The sequence below is a fragment of the Diabrotica undecimpunctata genome, chromosome 8, assembly GCF_040954645.1.
Source record: "Diabrotica undecimpunctata isolate CICGRU chromosome 8, icDiaUnde3, whole genome shotgun sequence".
NCBI lineage: Eukaryota > Metazoa > Arthropoda > Insecta > Coleoptera > Chrysomelidae > Diabrotica > Diabrotica undecimpunctata.
The window spans coordinates 53,702,917-53,725,002 of NC_092810.1; the positions used below are offsets into that span (position 1 = coordinate 53,702,917).

General features: G+C 31.1%; 1 protein-coding gene and 1 long non-coding RNA gene across 2 annotated transcripts in view; one reads left to right on the forward strand and one right to left on the reverse strand.

Annotated features, from left to right (window-relative positions):
- The window catches only part of LOC140448413 (melatonin receptor type 1A-like), a 245,660-nt gene that overhangs the window by 203,686 nt on the left and 19,888 nt on the right, over positions 1-22,086 (forward strand). Inside the window, exon 2 of the mRNA XM_072541496.1 lies at positions 9,550-9,738. Within this exon, the coding sequence (XP_072397597.1) occupies positions 9,561-9,738 (178 nt within the window). The 5' untranslated portion in view covers positions 9,550-9,560. The remainder of the gene's footprint in view (positions 1-9,549; positions 9,739-22,086) is intronic.
- On the reverse strand, positions 20,560-21,687 carry LOC140448414 (uncharacterized). Its single transcript, XR_011951708.1, has 3 exons — positions 21,448-21,687; positions 20,917-21,059; positions 20,560-20,856 (listed from the first exon to the last, which is right to left on the reverse strand). It is a non-coding gene; the product is annotated as an uncharacterized lncRNA (long non-coding RNA).

Genomic DNA, 22,086 nt, shown 5'->3' on the forward strand with positions numbered 1-22,086 from the left:
AAAATTAGTCCTAAAACTTTCTGTAGTAAAACCGTTTTAAAGTTAATTGTTTTTTCTTTCTTTTTAATATATCATTGCGTATAAAAAAGTTATTTAAATAGATTTGCAAAAGAATAAGGAAAATTACCTAAAAATGGTGTGAGTATAGAACTTTAAAAATTGTATCTCGGACACTGTGAATCACTTCTACTAACCTTGAAAGACTTCTACCAAACGTCGTTCTGAAGTGAAAGAATATTTTTTTCTGTAAAGCAATGCTTATACCTGTAACGCGTGAAAATAAGTTACGAAAAAAAAGGTGAGTTCCTGTTTTTTTTTGTTCATTTTTTGAATACATTTTTGAAAAAAAAATTATTTTTGACTTTAAAAGGTAACGTTTGGATAGGAAATTTAATTTTAAATATATTTTTTGTAGTTGTATATGTACCAAAAAAGCACAGAATTCACCCAAATGCAACCTAGCGCATAGATAGATAGATAGATAGATAGATAGATAGATAGTTTATTTGACTGTAAGTTACAACAAGGTTTACAGCAAGTCAAAACTAAAATTATAAATATAAATTATAAATAATTACAAAGTATAATATAAATCACTATAAAGTCATTACAAAAAAATGAAAACAATACACTAAAAATATTTAAAACATTAAAATACATATAAAACGTACAATATGGACATCATAATATAATTAAAATAATATTGAATTTGGTTATGTTGCAGCTTGGGCATTTACAGATACAGTCTGGTAATATTCACCTAATGTATAAGGACACATGGTCACTAGGTACTCTTTGACTTGGTTTTCAAAAGCTGTAGTTGAATAAATGTTTTTAAATTTTTGAGGAAGTTGATTATACAGTAGTAAACCAGAGACAGTAGATGACTTCCTACTTATTTCTAAATGTCGATAGGGTACTACAAACTGTCTCTTATTTCTTGTGTTGTGTGAGTGAATATCACTGTTACATAAAAAAGTTCTTTTATTTTTATGAATTAGTATTAATAATTCCAAAATGTAAATTCCATACACTGTTAATATATTTAAATCTCTAAATAGGTTTTTACAAGACCAACCATACGGAACACCTGCAATACATCTGACAATACGCTTTTGGGCCTTAAAAACGTCCTTTATACTAGAAGAGCCACCCCAGACAGTTATACCGTAACTCATTGTCGATTGTACCTCAGCAAAATAAAAAAGACGAAGGTGTTGCAGACTAAGTACTCTACCCAAATTTCTCAATTGATAACATTTAGAATTGAGGTTTTTACATACATTCCAACAATGAGTCTTAAAAGATAAATGAGAGTCGAAAGTCACTTCTAAAAACTTCACATCACTACAACTCAAAATACCCTCACCATTGATGGAAATACTTAAATTAGGTTTAGTAGAATTTGAACGAGATGTAAATGATAAAAATTTAGTTTTATGAACATTAAACAGGAGCGACTGATTACTGGACCAATCAGAGAAGGTCTTCAGTAAGTTTGTTATTTTATCTTGTAAAAAATTTATGTCTTTATCGCGATATAGCATTGTTGAGTCATCAGCAGAAACTGATACAAATGCATCAGACATTACATTTGGTAGTTCATTAATATACAAAATAAATAATATCGGGCCCAATATGGAACCTTGTGGTACTCCATTTTTATTAACAATCGGATCAGACATTGAAACCTTGAAGTTATTTTTCACTCTAACTATTTGGTGCCGGTCTTTCAGATAGGAACCAAACCAACTATGGGCAACTCCCCTAACACCATATCTGTACAATCTATCGAGGAGTACATCGTGTTGCACACAATCAAAAGCACGACTGAGGTCACAAAAAATGGCAGTTGGATTTTCACTGTTTTCAATAGAGATTAAGACTTCCTCATAGAAACTGTTAATGGCTGTGGAAGTAGAAAATTTATTTCGAAATCCATGTTGATGCTTTGTGATAATTTGGTTGATATCTAAAAATAATAAAAGTTGTTTTAGCATTGCATATTCAATAATCTTAGATATCACAGATGGAACAGACAATGGTCGAAAATTTGACATTACTTCAGGATCACCTTGTTTTAATACCGAAGTTTTCAGCAAACTGGGAAAAACACCAGCATTAAAAGAAGCATTTTTTATAATGTGAGCAAGTGGTGTCAAAATCTGAGACGCAATTTTCTTAATTACTATACCTGATATTTCATCAAAACCACACGATGGTTTGTTTTTAATTTTATATTTTATTATGTCTAAGATATCTTCCTCTGTTACATAAGATAGGAACAAACTATTTTGAATAAAATCGTTGGAATGCTGAAAATTTAAATCTGATTTAATTATTTTACTAATTATATCTATTGGTGCATCTATAAAGTAATCATTAAATTTGTTAGATATTATATCTGAATCTGTAATCCTAGTACCATCTATTTTTAGACAGATATTTTTATGATTTTTTTGTTTTCCATTTTGTTTTCCATTTATAACAGCCCATGTGGTTTTGTTTTTGTTAGAGGATTCAGAGATTTTGTTAAAATAAAACTGACCCTTTGTGGCCTCAACAAGAACTTTGTGCTGATATTTTTTTTGTGTGTATAGAGTTTTTAGGTCAGGGTATGCCTTACTCAAAATATACAAATCCTTCAGACTTTCTGAGGAAGATTTTACTTCTTGTGCGACCCATGTTTTTTTTATTTGGTTTTGGTAATGTTTGATTTTTCTAATAGGACAACTAATATTGAAATAGAACTGTAATTTATCATGAAAGGCATTATATTTACTCTCAACATCAGTTGCATGATAAACATCTTGCCATGTTTCTTTACTCAAGAGATTGTTGAATGCATCTATAGCGCCTTCATGTGTTACTCTGAAAGTATTTCGAACTGATGTCATAGTTAAAATTCAACCTCAATAGGAATATATCGTGATCCGATTCAGTATTTACATTTACAGTACCTATACAATCATCACAATTTGTATATACCTGATCCAAAATATTTCCGCATGTGGAAGTCGACCTTGTAGGTGTAAAGTTTCTGGGTGACAAACCATAAGATGCTAGAAGACCAGAAAATCTGTGTGAATTATTTAGTGTCATGGAATTTACATTAAAATCGCCTGTTAAAAATATGAATTGATTTGGTTTAAAATTTGAATTTAAAATAAGATTAAGTTTTTCATAAAATACATCAAATTTACCTTTAGGAGATCTGTAGCAAACTAAAATTTTGTGTTGATTTGAATTATAATGCCACTTCAGCCCACATAGGAACAAACTCTCTCCTTTCCCAAAAACGCACTCTGTCTCTCAAAAAACGCACCTAAATTAATGCGGTTTTTTCATATTTGGCGGTCTATTGACCATATGAAACAATAAAACCCCTTTAAAGTTGTAGTTCCTTTCTAAGTACATAATTAATAGCCTATTATATCTAGTGTTTTTAGATAATCCACAGAATTATAAAAAAAAATGATAATGTACTGTTGAGAGGCACAAACATCTGTTGACGAAAGTAATAGATAATAAAGAATTTACAAAAATACATTTAAATACATAACAAATAACTACTACAAATATCTAAAATGACTTATTCATACTAACTGAATTTCTTGGATTCCTTAAGACTCTAGGGATTCAAAAAAATAATATCCTCCAAGAATTTATAATGAAACTAAACTAAATTTAAAATGTTAGATTTTTTAAATCAATTGACCTTTCTTACTATATCTACTGCCATTAGTAACCTTCCATTACAATCATTGCATAATCATGCAGCAGAAAAAGTGGTAGACAAAATACAAAATAAAAGAAGAAATAATTGGTTTGACGATGAGTGCAAATTAGCAGTGAAAGAAAAGAATAAAACAAGAATAAAATGGAAATTGCACAAGCAAAGAAGAGGAACTAGAAAAATACAAAGATCAAAGGTAAAAGACAAAGACATTGTTTATATCGAAAAAAAAACAAATAAGTAAAAGAAATTATGAACGAGATAGAAACAGAAAATAAAAGACACAACTCAAAACCATTGTACTGGTACTTAAAACTAGGTAACCGAAAACGGACAGCTAATATAGCTATAGAAGCAGAAAAAGGCAGAAGTATTTCGAAGAAATATATATCAAGAAACGGATAAAGAAGAAAAAATAGAAACAATAATGAACACGTAGCAAGATGAAGAAGAAGAATTGACCTATACAGAAGTGAAAGATAAAATATGCAAACTTAAAAACAGGAAAACATCGGGAGAAGACGGAATATGTGCCGAACTTGTAAAATACGGTGAGGAAGCACTATACAGACAGGTTTATGAACTAATACAGAATATATGGAACAAAGAGATAATGCCCAAAGAATGGAAGACCGGAATTTTAGTGACAATCCCAAAACAAGGAGACCATAAAATATGCAAAAATTACCGAACAATTAATTAACTTAATTTAACGTATGAAGTAATGACTGGTATAATTAAAGTCAGACTAACAATATATACAGAACAAAGCATAGGAGATTACCAGTACGGTTTTTTAAAAGGAAGATCCACGATAGAAGGTATACCTATACTAAAACAAGTGATAGAGAAAACATACCATTACGACGGAAAAACACATATCCTTTTTCTAGATTTTAAACAGGCGTTTGACAAACTAAACTGAAGAAAAATGATCCAAGACTTACAAAAGAGTAATATACCAAATATAATTGTAAAAATAATTGAAATGACAATACAAGAGAAAGAACAGAAATAATAAAAATAAAAAATGGAGCAAGACAAGAAAATGCGCTCTCAACGGTACTATTTATTCTTTCACTAGACAAGATAATAAAAAAGCTGTCAAATGCAAGAACTATCAACAAGAATGCAGAAAAACCCTCCAATAAACAAAAAAACAATGCTTAACTGAGAAGACTGAAATACAGCATTCTATAGAAATAAAAAAATGTTAAGAGGTAAGAAGATAGGCCGAAACACAAAAATGAAAATCTACAAAACGACCATAAGACCAATAGTAGTATATGCTGCAGAAACATTTACATTAACAGCAACAGAAGAAGAGCATTTGAGAGCTTTTGATAGGAAGATTACGAGAATAATACTTAGATCAAAGAGGGAAAACGGAGAGGATGAATCACGAAATACAAGAATGGGTGAAGCAAGAAAATATAGTTAAAGTAATAAAAGCACAAAGAATTAGATGGTATAAACACAAATTGAGAAGAGAGAAAAGCAATCAGTTAAAAGTTATAACGAAATGGATTCCACCAGGTAAAAGAACCAGAGGCAGACCTAAGCTGAGATGGAGACAACAAGTGAAAGAAGACTTAAGGAGTACGGACATTGGAAATATAGAAAGGACAATAAAAGAGGGAGAAGAATGAAGAAAAGTAGTGGAAATAGAAAAGTCACACCAGAAACTGTAAAACCAAACCCACAATGAGATAATACCCTACACACAACGGATCTCCAAGGGAAAACAGCTCCAGCTCTTCGGGAGCTTAAGTTAAAGAAAAACTCTTTTGACTTTTTGTCTAGCTTTCGGCATTGTTTTATTCCTTTTTCAAGACAATGTAATATAGACAAAAGGAATATGTAAATATTTACAAAATATCCCAATTCATCAGTGCAACTAGTCGTTGAGATTATTTATAAAAAGTTTTGACTCTTAACATTAATAACACAAATATCAAATATAAAATAATGGACAATATACATTCCAAAATTTAGGTAAGGTACTGAAACTTAGTTTATGACATCTTTTGATGGTGTGTTTTAACTCTGATTGTTTTTTCTTTCTGTTCTGTATGTATCAGAGTTAAAACACACCATCAAAAGATGTCATAAACTAAGTTTTATTACAAAATAGGTAAAAGTAATAAATTAGACTTACTCATAATCAGTTTAATTTTACTACCCAAAACGACCGGTTTCGCTTTCTAAAATTTGCAAAGCATCATCAGGTAAGTGGTACAAAGTAAATTAAATGCTGAAATTATAAAAAGTCCATATTAGGGTGCTGTTTAGATCAAAAAAGTTATAGTAATTATGCCAATATTACATGTCTGTGTTTATTAATATGCATAAAATTGCTTTAGCAGACAAGTCTGTTGTCTGCTAAAGCAGACAAACGCTAGAAACCAAACGCTAGAAAATGAAAAGAACATAGATTAATTAGTTTGATGAGCCATGTACTTAAAGTACTCCTTACTATCATTCATTCGCGCATATACACCAAATTAGAAGAACACCTGAGTGAAGTTCAATTTGGATTCAGAGCAGGAATCGGAACGAGGGAAGCACTTTTTAGTTTGTGAAACTCTAATACAGAGAGCCAGGGATGTCAACTGCGATGTGTATGCATGTTTTATTGATTTTCAGAAGGCATTTGATAAAGTCCTACATGGGAAACTAATCGATATCCTAAAAACATCAGGACTCGATGGTAAGGATATAAGACTGATCTCAAACTTATATCTCCAACAAAAAGAACAGTACGATTAGAAAATAAACTATCCGAGATCTTTACCTTTAAAAAAGGAGCTAGCCAGGGTTGCATATTGTCACCGGCATTATTTAACATATACTCTGAAAACATCTTTAGAGAGGCCTTGGACGAATCAGAAGATGGGATTGCTGTAAATGGACAACTTATAAACAATATTATATATGCAGACGATACAGTGTTGCTGGCAGATAATGCGCAGGGGCTCCAAAGGATGATTGATAACGTTGTAGTAGCATGTAACAAACATGGCTTAAAACTAAATTGCAGGAAGACAAAAATAATGATCATTAGTAAGAATACCAACATAAACGCCCAAATTACAATAAGTGATACACCGTTACAAAGAGTGGAAAAAATATGCTATTTGGGCTGCAATATTAAGGATACTTAAGATCATTGCTACGAAACAAAAACTCGTATTGAAAAGGCCAGAAGCTCTTTTAACAGCCTTCGGAAGATTCTCTGTAATTTATCTTTAAGCATCAATATACGCATAAGAATTCTTAGATATTAGGTCTTTAGTGTCCTCCTCTATGGAGTAGAAAGCTAGAGCCTTACAGGGGATTCCATAAAACGATTAGAGGCATTTGAAATGTGGTGCTACCGGCGTATGTTGAGGGTCTGATAAATACACCACACAAGTAACATAACTTTTCTCCAGAGGCTAAGAAACGATAAAGAAATTGTTAACAACATAAAAAACAGAAAATTGGCTTACTTCGGCCACATCATGCGTAATAATAAACACCAACTTCTACAGTTGATTGTACAAGGCAATATTGAGGGTAAGAGAGGCCCTGGACGTAGACGTATATCCTGGCTGGCCAATCTTAGGAAGTGAACTGGTCTAACGTCAACTGATCTATTTAGAGCTGCTGTGAGTAGAATAAGACGGGTTAATGTGGTCGCCAACATCTCTAGAAGATAGGCACATTTAGAAGAAGAAGTCCTTTGAAAAAGCAGAAGTATTGAAGAAGTATAGAATAATTAAGATGACATCAAAAAATCATGAAATCTGTAATGCAGTCTGTAACGTTAGATAATGTATATAAACAAATGTTGTTGACAGTTTGCATAGCAGTAGTATTTTGAGTTTTGAAGTTATAGTTGAAGGGCCACGGAAAAGAACGATCATAGTCACATTTTGTTCATTTTGTACAAATCGAATTTTAAAGTTTATAGTCGTTTATTTTGGATTAGGGAAATTAAATACAACATTTTTAATTATCAGTTTATTACTATAAGACTTTTTAATACGCAAATGAAAAAAAAAATAGTTTGCTAATTATATATGTGCTTGAGATCTCTAAATTTTTAAGTAAGGTGTTGGACTCTGATCTATTTTGCGTGATAATTCACATGTCCTTATCGCATTTTAGGTAAGAGAGTCCACGGATAGGAAAGATCATCTCCACTAGGCCGAATCAGATAAGCTTGTGCATTACGTAGTGGAGAAAGCGAATTACGGTAAAATTTTTGTTTTGATCGCCGCACGAATCACAAAAAATTAGTAGTAGCGTATGTTTGAGTCCAAAATTTCCAAAATAAAGTGTTCCAATATCGAACTGACATCATCGGCACCCTTTTGGGCAACACTTTCGTCGTACATATAAAACACTGAAGTTGTATTTGACAAAACATGAATATTAAATGATATGAAGTTGAGTTCGCGGCGATAGTCAGCATCAGATGTTGAGATCTTGGGAGTAGAGAGGTTTTTTTGGTAATCTATCGTTATGTCTTCCATTGTGTCGTTTTTTTCGTGATTCTGCTCTATATTTATTTCAGGGAGTAAAACTGCTTAATTTTTCGTAAATGGATCGTCTTCTCACGCACTAGTGTCTGCAGTGTTGTTGTCAATGATTTTTTTTTGTTTTCTTCATCGGTGCAGTTAGCCATTGCTTCGGCTTGCTTCTAGCGGTGTACCAATAGGTACAACTGTGACAAGACCTGTTAAATATTTGATTTGAACATTGTAGTCCCCTAACTCATTAAAATGAGCAATTAAATATTGTGTTTCGTTCAAAGGGATGACTTGAAAACAGTTATAACGAATGCACTTGCAGTCTTTCCCGACCTCGTGAGTGGTAGCATGTAATTTTTTTTAACCCCACGTGGCTCGTTATTTCCTTTAGATGTATCACTATCACACAGATCACTTGACATTGTAAATTTACTCAAAAACAAATTAGTGAAAACTGCGAAAAAACAGCGGTTTGCTTAGCGATAACAGAATAGAACTGATGGTATAGACAGACGCCAACGACAATCTACGTTTAGTTAGAAGGTCGTCGGAACTTGATCGTTATTAGCGGTCAGCGTGAGGAACCTGATCGTTATTCTCCGTTAGCTTATATCCTTTCCCTTTATTATCTTCTGTACGGTGATCGTTATTGTACAAACGAAACCATGCTTGGGTTCTTTCCACAAAAAGCTTAAATATGGCGTCAATATCTAAATTTCGAATAAAAATGGACTCTGATCGTTCTTTCCCGTGGCCCTTCAGTTGTCATTGTGTTAGTTTTGACAAGTATTGTTGGTGTTGACTACAATTGCTTTTCAAGAATTGTAACATTGGTGAAAACGATGAGATAGAAGACATATTAAGTAATTGTTAATGATAAATATAAGATCTTCGGAATTTAATAAAGAAATGAATACGTCCGGACACCCTCACCCGGTTTTTAAAAATGAAAGAAGAGGAAGAGAAACACATTAGGTATAACAGATTATTTTATAGCAGATTCCCCTAATCATATTTCTAAAATATACAGACAAAAATATTTGTCGTCAACTCAAAAAGACACATTAATTTTACTGTACTGCTCCTATAGTGTAGTACCCGAGAGAGTTTAAAGAAAAGATAATAGTCTCTCCATCAATGGTAGATAACTTAAATAGTATCTCGTCTTTGGCAAGAAGAAGAATAACAGTCAAGATTTGTAAATAGAAAAGATCAATCTTATGTATTTTTACTTCTATTTTAGTAATACAATTTGTGGTTACATTTTAGTTTAATTTTATCCAATTTTTCTTTCAGCTGCTACGGGTATGGTTTTACTCAATGTAACGAATGCGCCTACGGAATTTGTATCACCAGTAACACTAAACGATCACTGGTCAAGATTGGCAAGACTGATTCTTCTAGCGTCACTTTCAGCTCTGGGTAGCGTCGGAAACGTGTTCATGATCAGTGCGGTAATGATCGAAGATTATCTCAGGAAGCGAGGTAAGTGCAAAACTCTACAATGTATATTTCTATATGAATTTATTTATTTATTTAGTTTCAAGGCGGCTCCTCGTGATATTTAAGTTTGGATGGGTGCAAAGGGATATAACTTAATATTTTATACATTGTATACATACTCGTATATATATATATATATATATATATATATATATATATATATATATATATATATGTATATATATATATATATATATATATATATATATATATATATATATTGTGACGATTGGGGTTTATAGAAAATAATTTATAAGTTATATACTACATAATATTAGATATAAAAAAGTATTTGATTATTTTAAATAAGTTATATACTAGAGAATTTAATAAAAATATATTTATGTAAGGGCATTTTTAAGAAATTAGCATATAATAATTGTAAAAAGTTGTATTTTAATGTTGTAAATAGATTTAAGTGAGCCATGTGACTAGGCAACCAACTATACAGTGAGTAATTGACAGATACTTACTCTGAAGTGACGTTTAAGAATTTTTACGAATATAAGTGGGGTTATATTGTTTGAAATGTGTATTTTATTAAATTAGAGTGTTAGTTACTAATATGAATGTTTATTCTGATCTGAAAAGCCTAAATGTCAACAAAATTATCAATGGAACATTAACGAATTATCCAGAGTGCAGAATTTGACCATTGTTTAAGGTCGAACATTCTCGAAATAATGATTATGGCGGTGGATCGAACAGATATTTTTTTCGAGAACATCTATATAGAAGTTAATAGAACGAATGGAACATGATATCTTACGAGATGGTTCTAGAATATCCAAAAGATATAAATACCCGTGATTTGGATTCAAGATGGCAGTTTTTAGTCAGAAGTCAGGCCAGTTCATTATGAAAGTTAATAGATACATTTAGTTAGTGAATAGTGAAGTAAATTGTTCAGAATTTTCAAGAAGTCAGTCAGAAAAGTTTAGTAAGAAATATGAAAGTTAGTTGGAGTCAGTGAATCAGGTACAAATAGTCGAATTGTTTAATATAGTGAGTTAAATGAAGATTAAAAATTATGCATATAATTAATGCACATTTATAATTATACACAAATAATTATTGAAGATTATAAAAGTATATTGGAAGAAATTAAATTATATTATGGTTGGAGATTAATATAAATCAACTTATAATAATTGGATATTGGTATATTGAAAAGAAGAATAAATATAAATGCTGTTTGCTGGTTTGGTTGGTGGTGTATAAATGCTGGTGAAGAAAACTATATCTTAAATTGGTAGAAGCTGATAATTGGAAAAAGTAATTTCACAAAAAACAAGGATAATTGAAGTACGAAGACATTCAGTGGTGATTAGAATCTATATAGTGGAAAACAGTCCATTTAGGCATTCAGTGAAAGAAAGGTACAAAATTTTGTTAATATAATTTAGTTAGTGTCATAACAATTTCAATTTTGAAGATAGTTTGTTTAAATTTTAGATTGTCTATAGAATTTAATTAGTTTTATAAGAATATCAGTTTAAAGATAGTTTATTTTAAATTTACATTGGCTAGGTTAGATATATATGTGTGTTTCATAATAGTTATAATAAAGATAATTTAAAAAAGTACTTACAAACTAATTCTTTGAGAACCGCGATAAAAACCCTATATTATTAAAAATACTCATTGCTCATCATTCAAACAAACAACACATCATAACAATATATATATATATATATATATATATATATATATATATATATATATATATATATATATATATTAGAAGTGATTATTTCGACCAAAAAATAATTTATAAATACGTTCAAATTATCGGGTAAAGTGGTCTATAATAAAAATCTTTCTTTTTTCTAAATTACTTTTTATTTCGCCATTTATTTAAAAGCTTCCTCAGGAGTAAACTAAAAACAATTTGAACATTACAAAAAATGGCGTACAAATACATTTTAAAACACTCACAGAATTTAAAAGATTTCGCACATAAAAACTGACATTGAAGTATTTGAAATATTGAATGTCAAGATTAAATTGTCTTAAGCACGTTCGTTACAGCTATACGATAAAAAATTAAAATTATTTCAAATGTAAAAATAAAAATAACAATAAAAGAAAAGTTAGAAGAATAATATTAATTTGATGAATTATTAAGGTTAGTTGTTATTAAGATGAATGTTGGCTATTTTTAATATTTATAAATTTTGTTCAATATGTTACAATATATGTTACTTAACTGTCCAGTGTCCGTTTTATAATTTAAAGTGTTTTTATTTTTGTTAATGTAATACATTTCAAGAAATAATCTACTTTTGTAGTTATCAGTCTGTGCCAAAATGTGAGCTTTGTTATAGTCTAGCATATGACCAGTGTTTTCATAGTGCTCAACCACTGCGCAAGTATTTTTTTTTCTCAAGCGGCAATCACTTTTATGTTGTGTGATGCGTTGTTTTAGCCATTGTGATGTTTGACCAATATAGCTATTTTGACATCCTAAACACGGTATTTCATAAACGACATTACTTTTATATAAGGTTGGTACTGGGTCTTTGATTTTTGAAAATAGTTGTTTGCTGCTCATGGTATTATATTTAGCTATACTAATATTAGGAACATTTTTGAATATGGATATGACAGAATGAGTTAGACCATTAATAAAGGAAAGTTTTTTATATTTGATTGATTTGTTATTAGAATCATGGACGGGACCGTCGTAGAAATTAGTGCTGTAAATCAGTTTTTTTAAAATTTGTTTAGGATATCTGTTGTTATAAAAGCCGACAGCATCAGGCAGGTATATAAATTACTATTCAAACCATACCACCCGTCAAAAATATAATACCGTACTAGGTATGAAAAACAGGATAATGTCCATTGTTGATGACAACTTTTTACAAAAAAATCTGAACATAATATACAAAATTTTTCGTAACAACGGATATTCTAAACAAATTTAAAAAAAAACTGATTTACACCACTAATTTCTATGACGGTCCCGTCCATGATTCTAATAACAAATCAATCAAATATAAAAAACTTCCCTTTATTAACGGTCTAACTCATTCTGTCATATCCATATTCAAAAATGTTCCTAGTATTAGTATAGCTAAATATAATACCATGAACAGCAAACAACTATTTTCAAAAATCAAAGACCCAGTACCAACCTTATATAAAAGTAATGTCGTTTATGAAATACCGTGTTTAGGATGTCAAAATAGCTATATTGGTCAAACATCACAATGGCTAAAACAACGCATCACACAACATAAAACTGATTGCCGCTTGAGAAAAGAAAAATACTTGCGCAGTGGTTGAGCACTATGAAAACACTGGTCATATGCTAGACTATAACAAAGCTCACATTTTGGCACAGACTGATAACTACAAAAGTAGATTATTTCTTGAAATGTATTACATTAACAAAAATAAAAACACTTTAAATTATAAAACGGACACTGGACAGTTAAGTAACATATATTGTAACATATTGAACAAAATTTATAAATATTAAAAATAGCCAACATTCATCTTAATAACAACTAACCTTAATAATTCATCAAATAAATATTATTCTTCTAACTTTTCTTTTATTGTTATTTTTATTTTTACATTTGAAATAATTTTAATTTTTTATCGTATAGCTGTAACGAACGTGCTTAAGACAATTTAATCTTGACATTCAATATTTCAAATACTTCAATGTCAGTTTTTATGTGCGAAATCTTTTAAATTCAAATTGTTTTTAGTTTACTCCTGAAAAAGCTTTTAAATAAGTGGCGAAATATTGAGTAATTTAGAAAAAAGAAAGATTTTTATTATAGACCACTTTACCCGATAATTTGAACGTATTTATATATATATATATATATATATATATATATATATATATATATATATATATATATATATATATATATATATATATATATATATATATATATATATATATATATATGTATATATATATATATATATATATATATATATATATATATATATATATATATCGGTTGATATATATCCCTACATCTTTGAACTTCTTTGGTTTTGAAGCTCATAAGCCATAATTTTCATTTCCACTCAGGAAATCGTTTTAAAAAAAGATTATTTCAAAATAGGTTTTATACTCTGTTTTTATACCATGTATGGTATTTTGGGTATTACTGGGCTCGTAGAGACTTCCATGTATCTATTCTCATGCCTCATCTTATTCTGTTTTTTTTTATTATTGTTTTTGTTTTTCGGGGACCATGATCAGTACCTGTACCTTTTCCTAGTATATGTCAGTGCCAATATGAGTGAACTAGTAAATAATAATAGGGTGCTTTCCCGTTGCCTTTTTCATCGCAGTATCAAAACCATTACTGTCATAGCAGTAAACCACTAGTCCAGTGTGTGGTGCTCCAGTTTATTAGAAAGGGATAGGAAAAAAAAAATAACTAGATTTTAAAAGGATAAAGGAATGGGATATAATATCTCTCAGTAAGTCTACCCGCTATTGTATGTGAACTAGAATCTCATTAAACAAAGATAAATAAAAACAGAATTAGATTTTCAAAAAAACTTATTTTGATTTGTATAACTATATACAGACACATTTTGTACAGACAAAAAAGTAACAGTTTTAAAAAAATTATTATCATTTAACAATTTCCTAGGAAAGTAATTTTATCTGCAATTTTTCAAATTTCCATCTTAAGTTTTATTACCAAAAGTGAAGTAAATAATAAGTTCTCAAACATTAATAAGTTTATTGCTTAGAAAATACTAGCTTGGATAATTAAAAATTAAAATACAGTTAATCATTGGAAAATTCTACACAAAGCAAGTTGCGAAGCAATCTATTGCTAGTTATAAATAAATTAACATAATAAATTAACGTCACCCATACTTGTAAAAAATATTACAAAGCTTTTGAAAAAGCATTTTAAACTTCAAGAGTTTTTATCACTGCAAAACAAATATTATCGTCCCTTTTCCGATACATTATCATTAAACTTTTTATTGTTGGTATGATTGCAGCGATCGTCGTCTATCTATCCATCGCACAAATGACATATTGATCCCTGCGAACATTGTGATTTACACAGTTGAATGCGCACTTTGTGCTTCGATAGGTTTTTCGATTTTCCATAGATTTACCTGCACTTAATGTAATGTATTATTAAGAAACGAAAACGTAGAACATTCTGTGTTTTCCTCTATAGGCCAGTTTCTTATACATAGAGATGCGAAAAAATGGGTAATATAATAATGTGTATACGAAAGCCTGTTTATTTTTGATTTATATATAACCATATATTATATAACCATATATATATGTATATATATATATATATATATATATATATATATATATAATATATCGCTACCTTCCGGAAAGACCGACACAACTGGATTATTGCCACTTTTCAGTAGAGCCGATTAAAGAATCCAGAATTTTATTTTTTTTGTTTTTTGTATATTTTTTAACAATGGTATAAAAGTTTAATTATTATTGGAAAAGAACATATATTATGTGTATTTCACTAATTGTATCATTTTTAGTTTATAACGATTGGCAGGATAATAGCTAAATGTGACGGTCTTTCCCAAAAAATATTATGTTCTTTTTAAGTTATAGGGTAGACTGGGGCTAGTTGTGCCACTTTGGACAAAATAATTTTTAACATTTTTTTCGTAATTTTTAGGGCTGTTAGATTACTTTAATGAGGTACTATTTTTAATTGGGAATCATTATTTGGGAACATCAGCAATTTTTAAGCAATACCTTACAGTATGTAAATAGTTTTACAAAATGCACATATTGTCACAATTTGCCCCAATATGGGGTAAGTTGTGACGAACTTGGGGCAGGTTGTGACAGTAAATATTTTTAAATATAATAAACTTTAGTTGGAGAATAATAACAAAGTTTCCATAATAAATTTATTTTATAGTTAAGTATAGATACATAAATGTTTGATAAATGTTTATGTAAGAAACAAATGTGTAGAAAAACATCTAGTGAATTTAAAGTAAAATAAAAAACTTAATCGCTATCGTCAATTTGTGCTGATTCTACTTGTAGTTCTGAAGAGTGGCAGTTTATACAAACATAATAAAGATCATCTTTTGTGCACTTTACATGAGCCCACCTCTTGCATTCCATACATTGCACCCAGTCTTCTCCTAACCTAGACTTTTTATATGGTCCCATACAAACTAAGCAAAAGTAATCTTCTTCCTCTTCTTCTGAGCTGTCTTCTCTTTTTCTTGTTGCGGTCTCTTTCTTTGGCGCTGCTTTTTTCTTAGGCAACAGTTGTTTTGAGTCAAATAATTTTTTCTTTATTTTATCCTCTTTGCACTTTATTGTTTCCTTCCTCTTCAACTCTTCACTGCGAATTGTCTCCTTGACAGGTGTGCTAGTCAAAATTGCAGATGTTAAGCTCTTGCGTTTTTTATTTTTTCGAGGACCAGCTTTTGGCAGAGGTCTTATATCCATAGGGCTGACAGGCAGAACTTCGGCATGGAATGATCCTGGTAGGTTGGCCTGCGATGATCCTTGTTGATATGGTCCTGGTTGATAGGTATGGGAGGGTCCTGGCTGGTTAGCATAATATGACGACGGTTCAGGTTCATCGAGATGCTGAAACTTTTTAAGCTGCCCAGCACTGGCTTCCTCATTACCATCTACGATGTCAATAGGCCTATTCAAAGGTCGGTCGGTCACCGAAGAACACAGAAAGTCTTCTTCATTAAAAATGTTTCTATTGAATTCCCATATTCCTGTAGAACGAAATCCTGCCTGAACATTTGTTGGTGTTACAGCTTTAGGTAATGCTGTTTTCACTATACTTGGGATGTCATAAATTGAGACTGTGTTTCCAGGATGAGATTTCATCCATCCACACATGGCGTCGTTTAAAAACTTCTTAAATGGACCAAAAACGGAAACATCCAGTGGTTGAAGTCTATTTGTTGTATGGGGAGGGAACGATAAGAGAGTAATACCGTGCTCTGTACAATAGTCAAGGACTTCGATATATAGGTGAGCACTGTGGTTGTCTAACAGAACTAAAACCGGTGATTTCTTTGAGCACCTTACTTTTTTTACAAAATGCTTCATAAAAAACAAAAAGTCCGGGCCTGTTATCCAGCCACTTGGGTTAGCAGTACCACAACAACCTACTGGCCCATCACGTACAAAATGCTCCTTGTAAAACTTACGTGGAAAAACGAACATAGGAGGAACTGAGTTACCCTCTGCGTTAATAGCAAGAACCATAGTAACATTGGTCCCCCTCTCAGCTGAAGTGACACCACCAACTCTTTTCTCGCCTTTCTTCGCTATGATTTTTACCGGTTTTTGGACAGTCCCAGTCCCTGTCTCGTCTATATTCCAAATAGCATTAGCTGTAAAATGGTTTTGACTTAATACTAATTCGAGGTTATCAAAAAAGAGTCCGACATTGTGCTTGTTGAAACTTGTACTCCGACTTAAGCTGGTAGCCTCAGGAACACGAATAGACACATTATTGTTACGTTGCATGAACTTTGTAAACCAATCATTACTGGCGTGTTTTGTTGCTACCCAATTCTCAGGCACAAGAACTTTGTTCGCTATAGCAAATTCAAAAGCTAAACTTTTCATTTCTTTTGGGCTAATACCATAAAATATTTTCGCTGCCTGAACAGCATATTCACAGAGCTCTTCTTCTTGTTGTTGTGAAAATATCATTCGAGGTCTTTTGTAACCCATTTCTACCACTCCATCTGGATTGGTTTGTTGTTTTTTTATATATCTAAGTAAGGACATCCGGTTAACGCCATATTTTTCAGCTGCTTGCCTTAAACTACACGATCCAGACTTAACATCTAACTAAGCCGACTCGTAACTGTTTATATTACTCCGACCACGTTCCGTTTTCCTTTTATAATTTCTCACCATTATCTGTAACAAACCCATAAACATGCATTAAAATTAGTAGGGGCATGTTGTGACACTGTCACAATCTGCCCCAAGCCTCTCGTCACAACTAGCCCCACCGTACGCCATTTTACATAAAGCCACTTGCACAGACCTTGACACGTCGTATAGAAACCAAACTGTGTCTTACTAGAGAGAAATAAACAAACTATCTACTACAACTAGAATAAGTTTCTTACCTTGTGGTTTGAAAGTGAAATAACAATTCAAAGACAACAGCAAAATTTTACTTCGTTACAACGAAATGACATATAATTTTATAAAGCGGCAGAAACGCATAGCATCACAACCAAACTACACAAACAGACTGAGGACATGCGGACGTGGAATTCTGGGTAACCGGGCGACGCTGCTACCTATGGTTAGTCTATAAAACTATTTGTCACAACATGCCCCTGTCACAACTAGCCCCGATCTACCCTACCTACTGAAGTAATAAAAATACTTAGTCTATATTTAGTAAAAAACGTTTAATATTTTAAATAAAGTACAAACATTCTGTTATCACAAAGATAGCAACTCATAGTTCAGTACCACATAAGATCTATATTACTATTACTACTTAAGAAAACTAATAAATCAACCTAAACTTAATTGTAATTCTTACTACGTGAACCAGAAAATAAAGTTAAACAATAATAAAAATCAAACTCATTTAAATGACACAAAAAAAAACTTAAACGGTAAATATATTCGAAAAAAATGTGATCTAATTAAAGGTTTAAATAGAAAGTGTGGTAGAAACTTGGGATTATATCTTTTTCTATTAGTGATATAATTCCCTGCTTCTTTTTATCAGATATTTCAAGTTTCGTATTGTATAATTTTTTAAAGTGTAAATTCTGCAAATTCCAATTTGATCTTCTACAAAGCATATTAATGTTCAAAAAATTATCTTCTGCGTAGGATATTTTACAAAAGAAATTGGCAGGTGTGTCTTTTCTGACCTCAAATACCTTAATATCAGAGATTTTTACGTTTTCCCCATTTGAAGTCTTATAAATTTCTTTTATGCCCATGCTACTAGCTGTTAAATCTTTAATGTCCAGAAAATCATCATGGCTAAACTCGTGAACCTTGTAAGGTTGGCCTGTTTTTTTCGCTTGTCGGATAAGTGTAATGTACTGTTCTGGTACATAAATAGCTGCAGCCTTTTTGTATCGTGTTATTTGTCGCTCTATTACCGAATGAACGTTATCAGCATCATTTTGAGTGTGGCCTCTTATTAAATATTTGTGTGTGATAACGTTTATGTTGCTCAATGTGTGTACAACAAATGAATATAGACCGAAAAGAAATCTGTTTTTGTTCTGCCCTGTGCAATTATCAGTATAGAAAATAATATCTATCATTTTTGAGTCGTTGATACCTTTTTGATTTATTTCATTTAAAAAATGCCATATACAAAATCCAATCTCATTTGCCAAACGTAACACGACACGTCTTTGTCAGGGAAACTGGCAAAAGTTAAATTATACGTATTCAGTTTCGAAATATAGTAGAAGGAGGATGCATTGCCAGTGGGACATGGTAAGGTAGCTTGCAAATCAAAAGTTACTATGTACTTTCCAGTTTTTTTATCGTTTTCCCTTTCTATTCTTGAAAGATCTTTTTCCTGCAAGTGGGTCTCATACCTGTGTCTTATCAACTCTTTAGCTTGTTCAGAAGCGTTTCGAAACTCTAGGCATAGATCACATTGATCTTTTTTTGGAAAATAAAAATCTATATTAAACTGCTTTGTAAATACATCGTAGTATGTACGGTATGTAGCACATTGTACTTTTTTATTTTCACATAATTCTTTATAATCCCTGTACAATTCGGCTATTGTCCTCGTTCCCTCTATATATTCTTTTTGGGTCCGTGCACGGCAGTAGTGGCTCTCAACCCGGGGTATTGATTGAATGTGAACCATTATTGCTTGCAAAATATCATGGTCCCTAGTTTTGTGTTTTTTGTGTTTTCCTCTTGCTTCGTTTGCAATAATACCGTGAGCTGGTTTTTGCTTTTGTTTTTCAGATACTCCTCTTATAGTCCTTGAAGTGATTCCTAAGGTAGACATAAAAAAAGTTTTACAAACACGGTGTTTCCTTTCAAGTACATGAAAATAATACGCATTATTTAGACTGCGTTTAGCATTACTGTACTTTGATTTTGCTACGGGACTCAATGACGATGCAATAAAATCCCTTTGCCTTTGTAGATCTGCTAAGTTCCAATATTCGTTAAAAATTACTAGTCGTTGTTCTTCCATGATTTTTTCCTTACATTTTAGCCTACATTTTTCAGTACAAGGTTGTAACACTTTTTTTGCATCTCTAGTTATTTGTGTTTTTATTTTAGTTCCATCTGCCAGTTTGGAAATTTTTACTGATGTGTAACTTTTTCCACTGTTTCTTAAGCGTCGAGTCACATTTTTTTCCAGTTGGCCTCATTAAATGTTCTCTTTCTTCCTCTTTGTTTTGTTGAATCATCCTCTTTTTGTTTCTCGAGTAATACTGTTTGATCTTCTTTCCTATTAACCACCAGTTTTGCTGTGTCGTTTTCATCACCCGAATCGGAAGAATCTGACGCGACGTCTGCGCTTACATCATATTCTGGATCAATATCTGATTTTCCTGAGCCAAATGGTTCAGAACTACTGGAGTGGCTGCTAACACTGGATGAACTTAAAACACTGGATGAACTCGAAGAACGGGAACAATCATGATTTGACGGCTGGGTAACAGCAGGTACACTGGACGTTGAAGGATTTGTAACTGAAATGTACATACAATTGAATAACACAACAATAAAACAATATACCTTGACATTCAAACATCTGATTGTCTTCTATTTCGATGAGATTTGTTTCACATTTTGAAGCGGTTATTACATCTTTCTCATTATGGTTCGATGTCTGAGATACACTAGACGGAAATAAATCGTACTGATTTACGTTATATTCATTATCTGGAAAATATAAAAATATTCTTTAAAGTAGTATTTTAAAGGACACAGGAGTATTTTACCTTGTAATGTGGATAATTCGGTATAAGTTTTTTCTGATGTTTCTCCCATGGTTCTGTTCTCTGTTGTATTTAAAGATGATACTACACATGATTCCAAGATAGCTTGTTGTTCTGCATCAGCTTTATTAACATCTTGGATACATTCTAAAAAATATATTTTTGTGTACAAGGCACAATAGGAATAAAAAATATAAACTACAATACCTTTTAAACTAAGGTGATCTTCTGATTCCTTTAAAAATTTTTGAATTGCCCACATTGGCTTATCAATGTTATGAATTTCTACATTTTTCTTTGTAAGCTTCATTATCAGTGAATTTCTGTTTTGCTTAGTTTCCATTGTATGTCTGAAAGGAAAAAAAACTTAATTTAAATTCACAAAGTATTTCCAGAAATGCACGCATTTATAACCGAATACGGCCGCCTTAACATTTATTTCTAACAAATGTTAATGTTTATTCAAGAAAGAACGTTCTAACTCGAAATCTGATATTTAGCAGACCTTACATCTAACTCTTTATTTCAGGAAAAAACGTCTCAATCATAATAATTCAAAAATTATAACACAAGAAACCTAAATAATATTTAGTTTTTACAAGCCAAACCGTATTTTTTTAAATTATGATCGTTATCTCTGAAATTACGATACATTAAAATATTCACAATTACCTTGAAGACAGGCGTAACTTAAAATGTGACGATGTTACTTGTAACTTTAAAAAACTATCTACTTACCTTTGCCCAGACAACTGGCACAAATAAAAGATATGACGATATTTCTTGAAATAGTTAATAAACACAGACGACACCTCTTATATCAAGACGTTCTTGACTGAAAAACAAACCGGATCGCTGCAATTACAACGTCGTGACTGAAGTGAGTCAGTCTTGAATGGTAATGGAGGGGAAATTCAGAACAGTGACAATTCGTAACAGTGGCGCCGTGTGATTATTTTTTGGACTATGGTTGTGACGATTTTTTTGGTAATAGATTGAGAAATTCTGTGTTCAAAACTGTAACAAAACGAAAAAGAGATATTTCAGAGTTGCGACGGTCTTTTCGGAAAGTAGCGAATATATATATATATATATATATATATATATATATATATATATATATATATATATATATATATATATATATATATATATCTATATATATATATATATATATATATATATATATATATATATATATATATAAGAATAAGAAAAAAGAAGTACTTGTGACTCGTTTGGAACAAATATATAACTGTTTTGGATGGTTATGCTATTTGTAATTGGTTGCTATTTGAACTTATTTATAAATTCAATTATTTTTATATTAAAAAAATGTTTTCAAAATTAAAAAAAATTTTCGGAGAAACATTTATT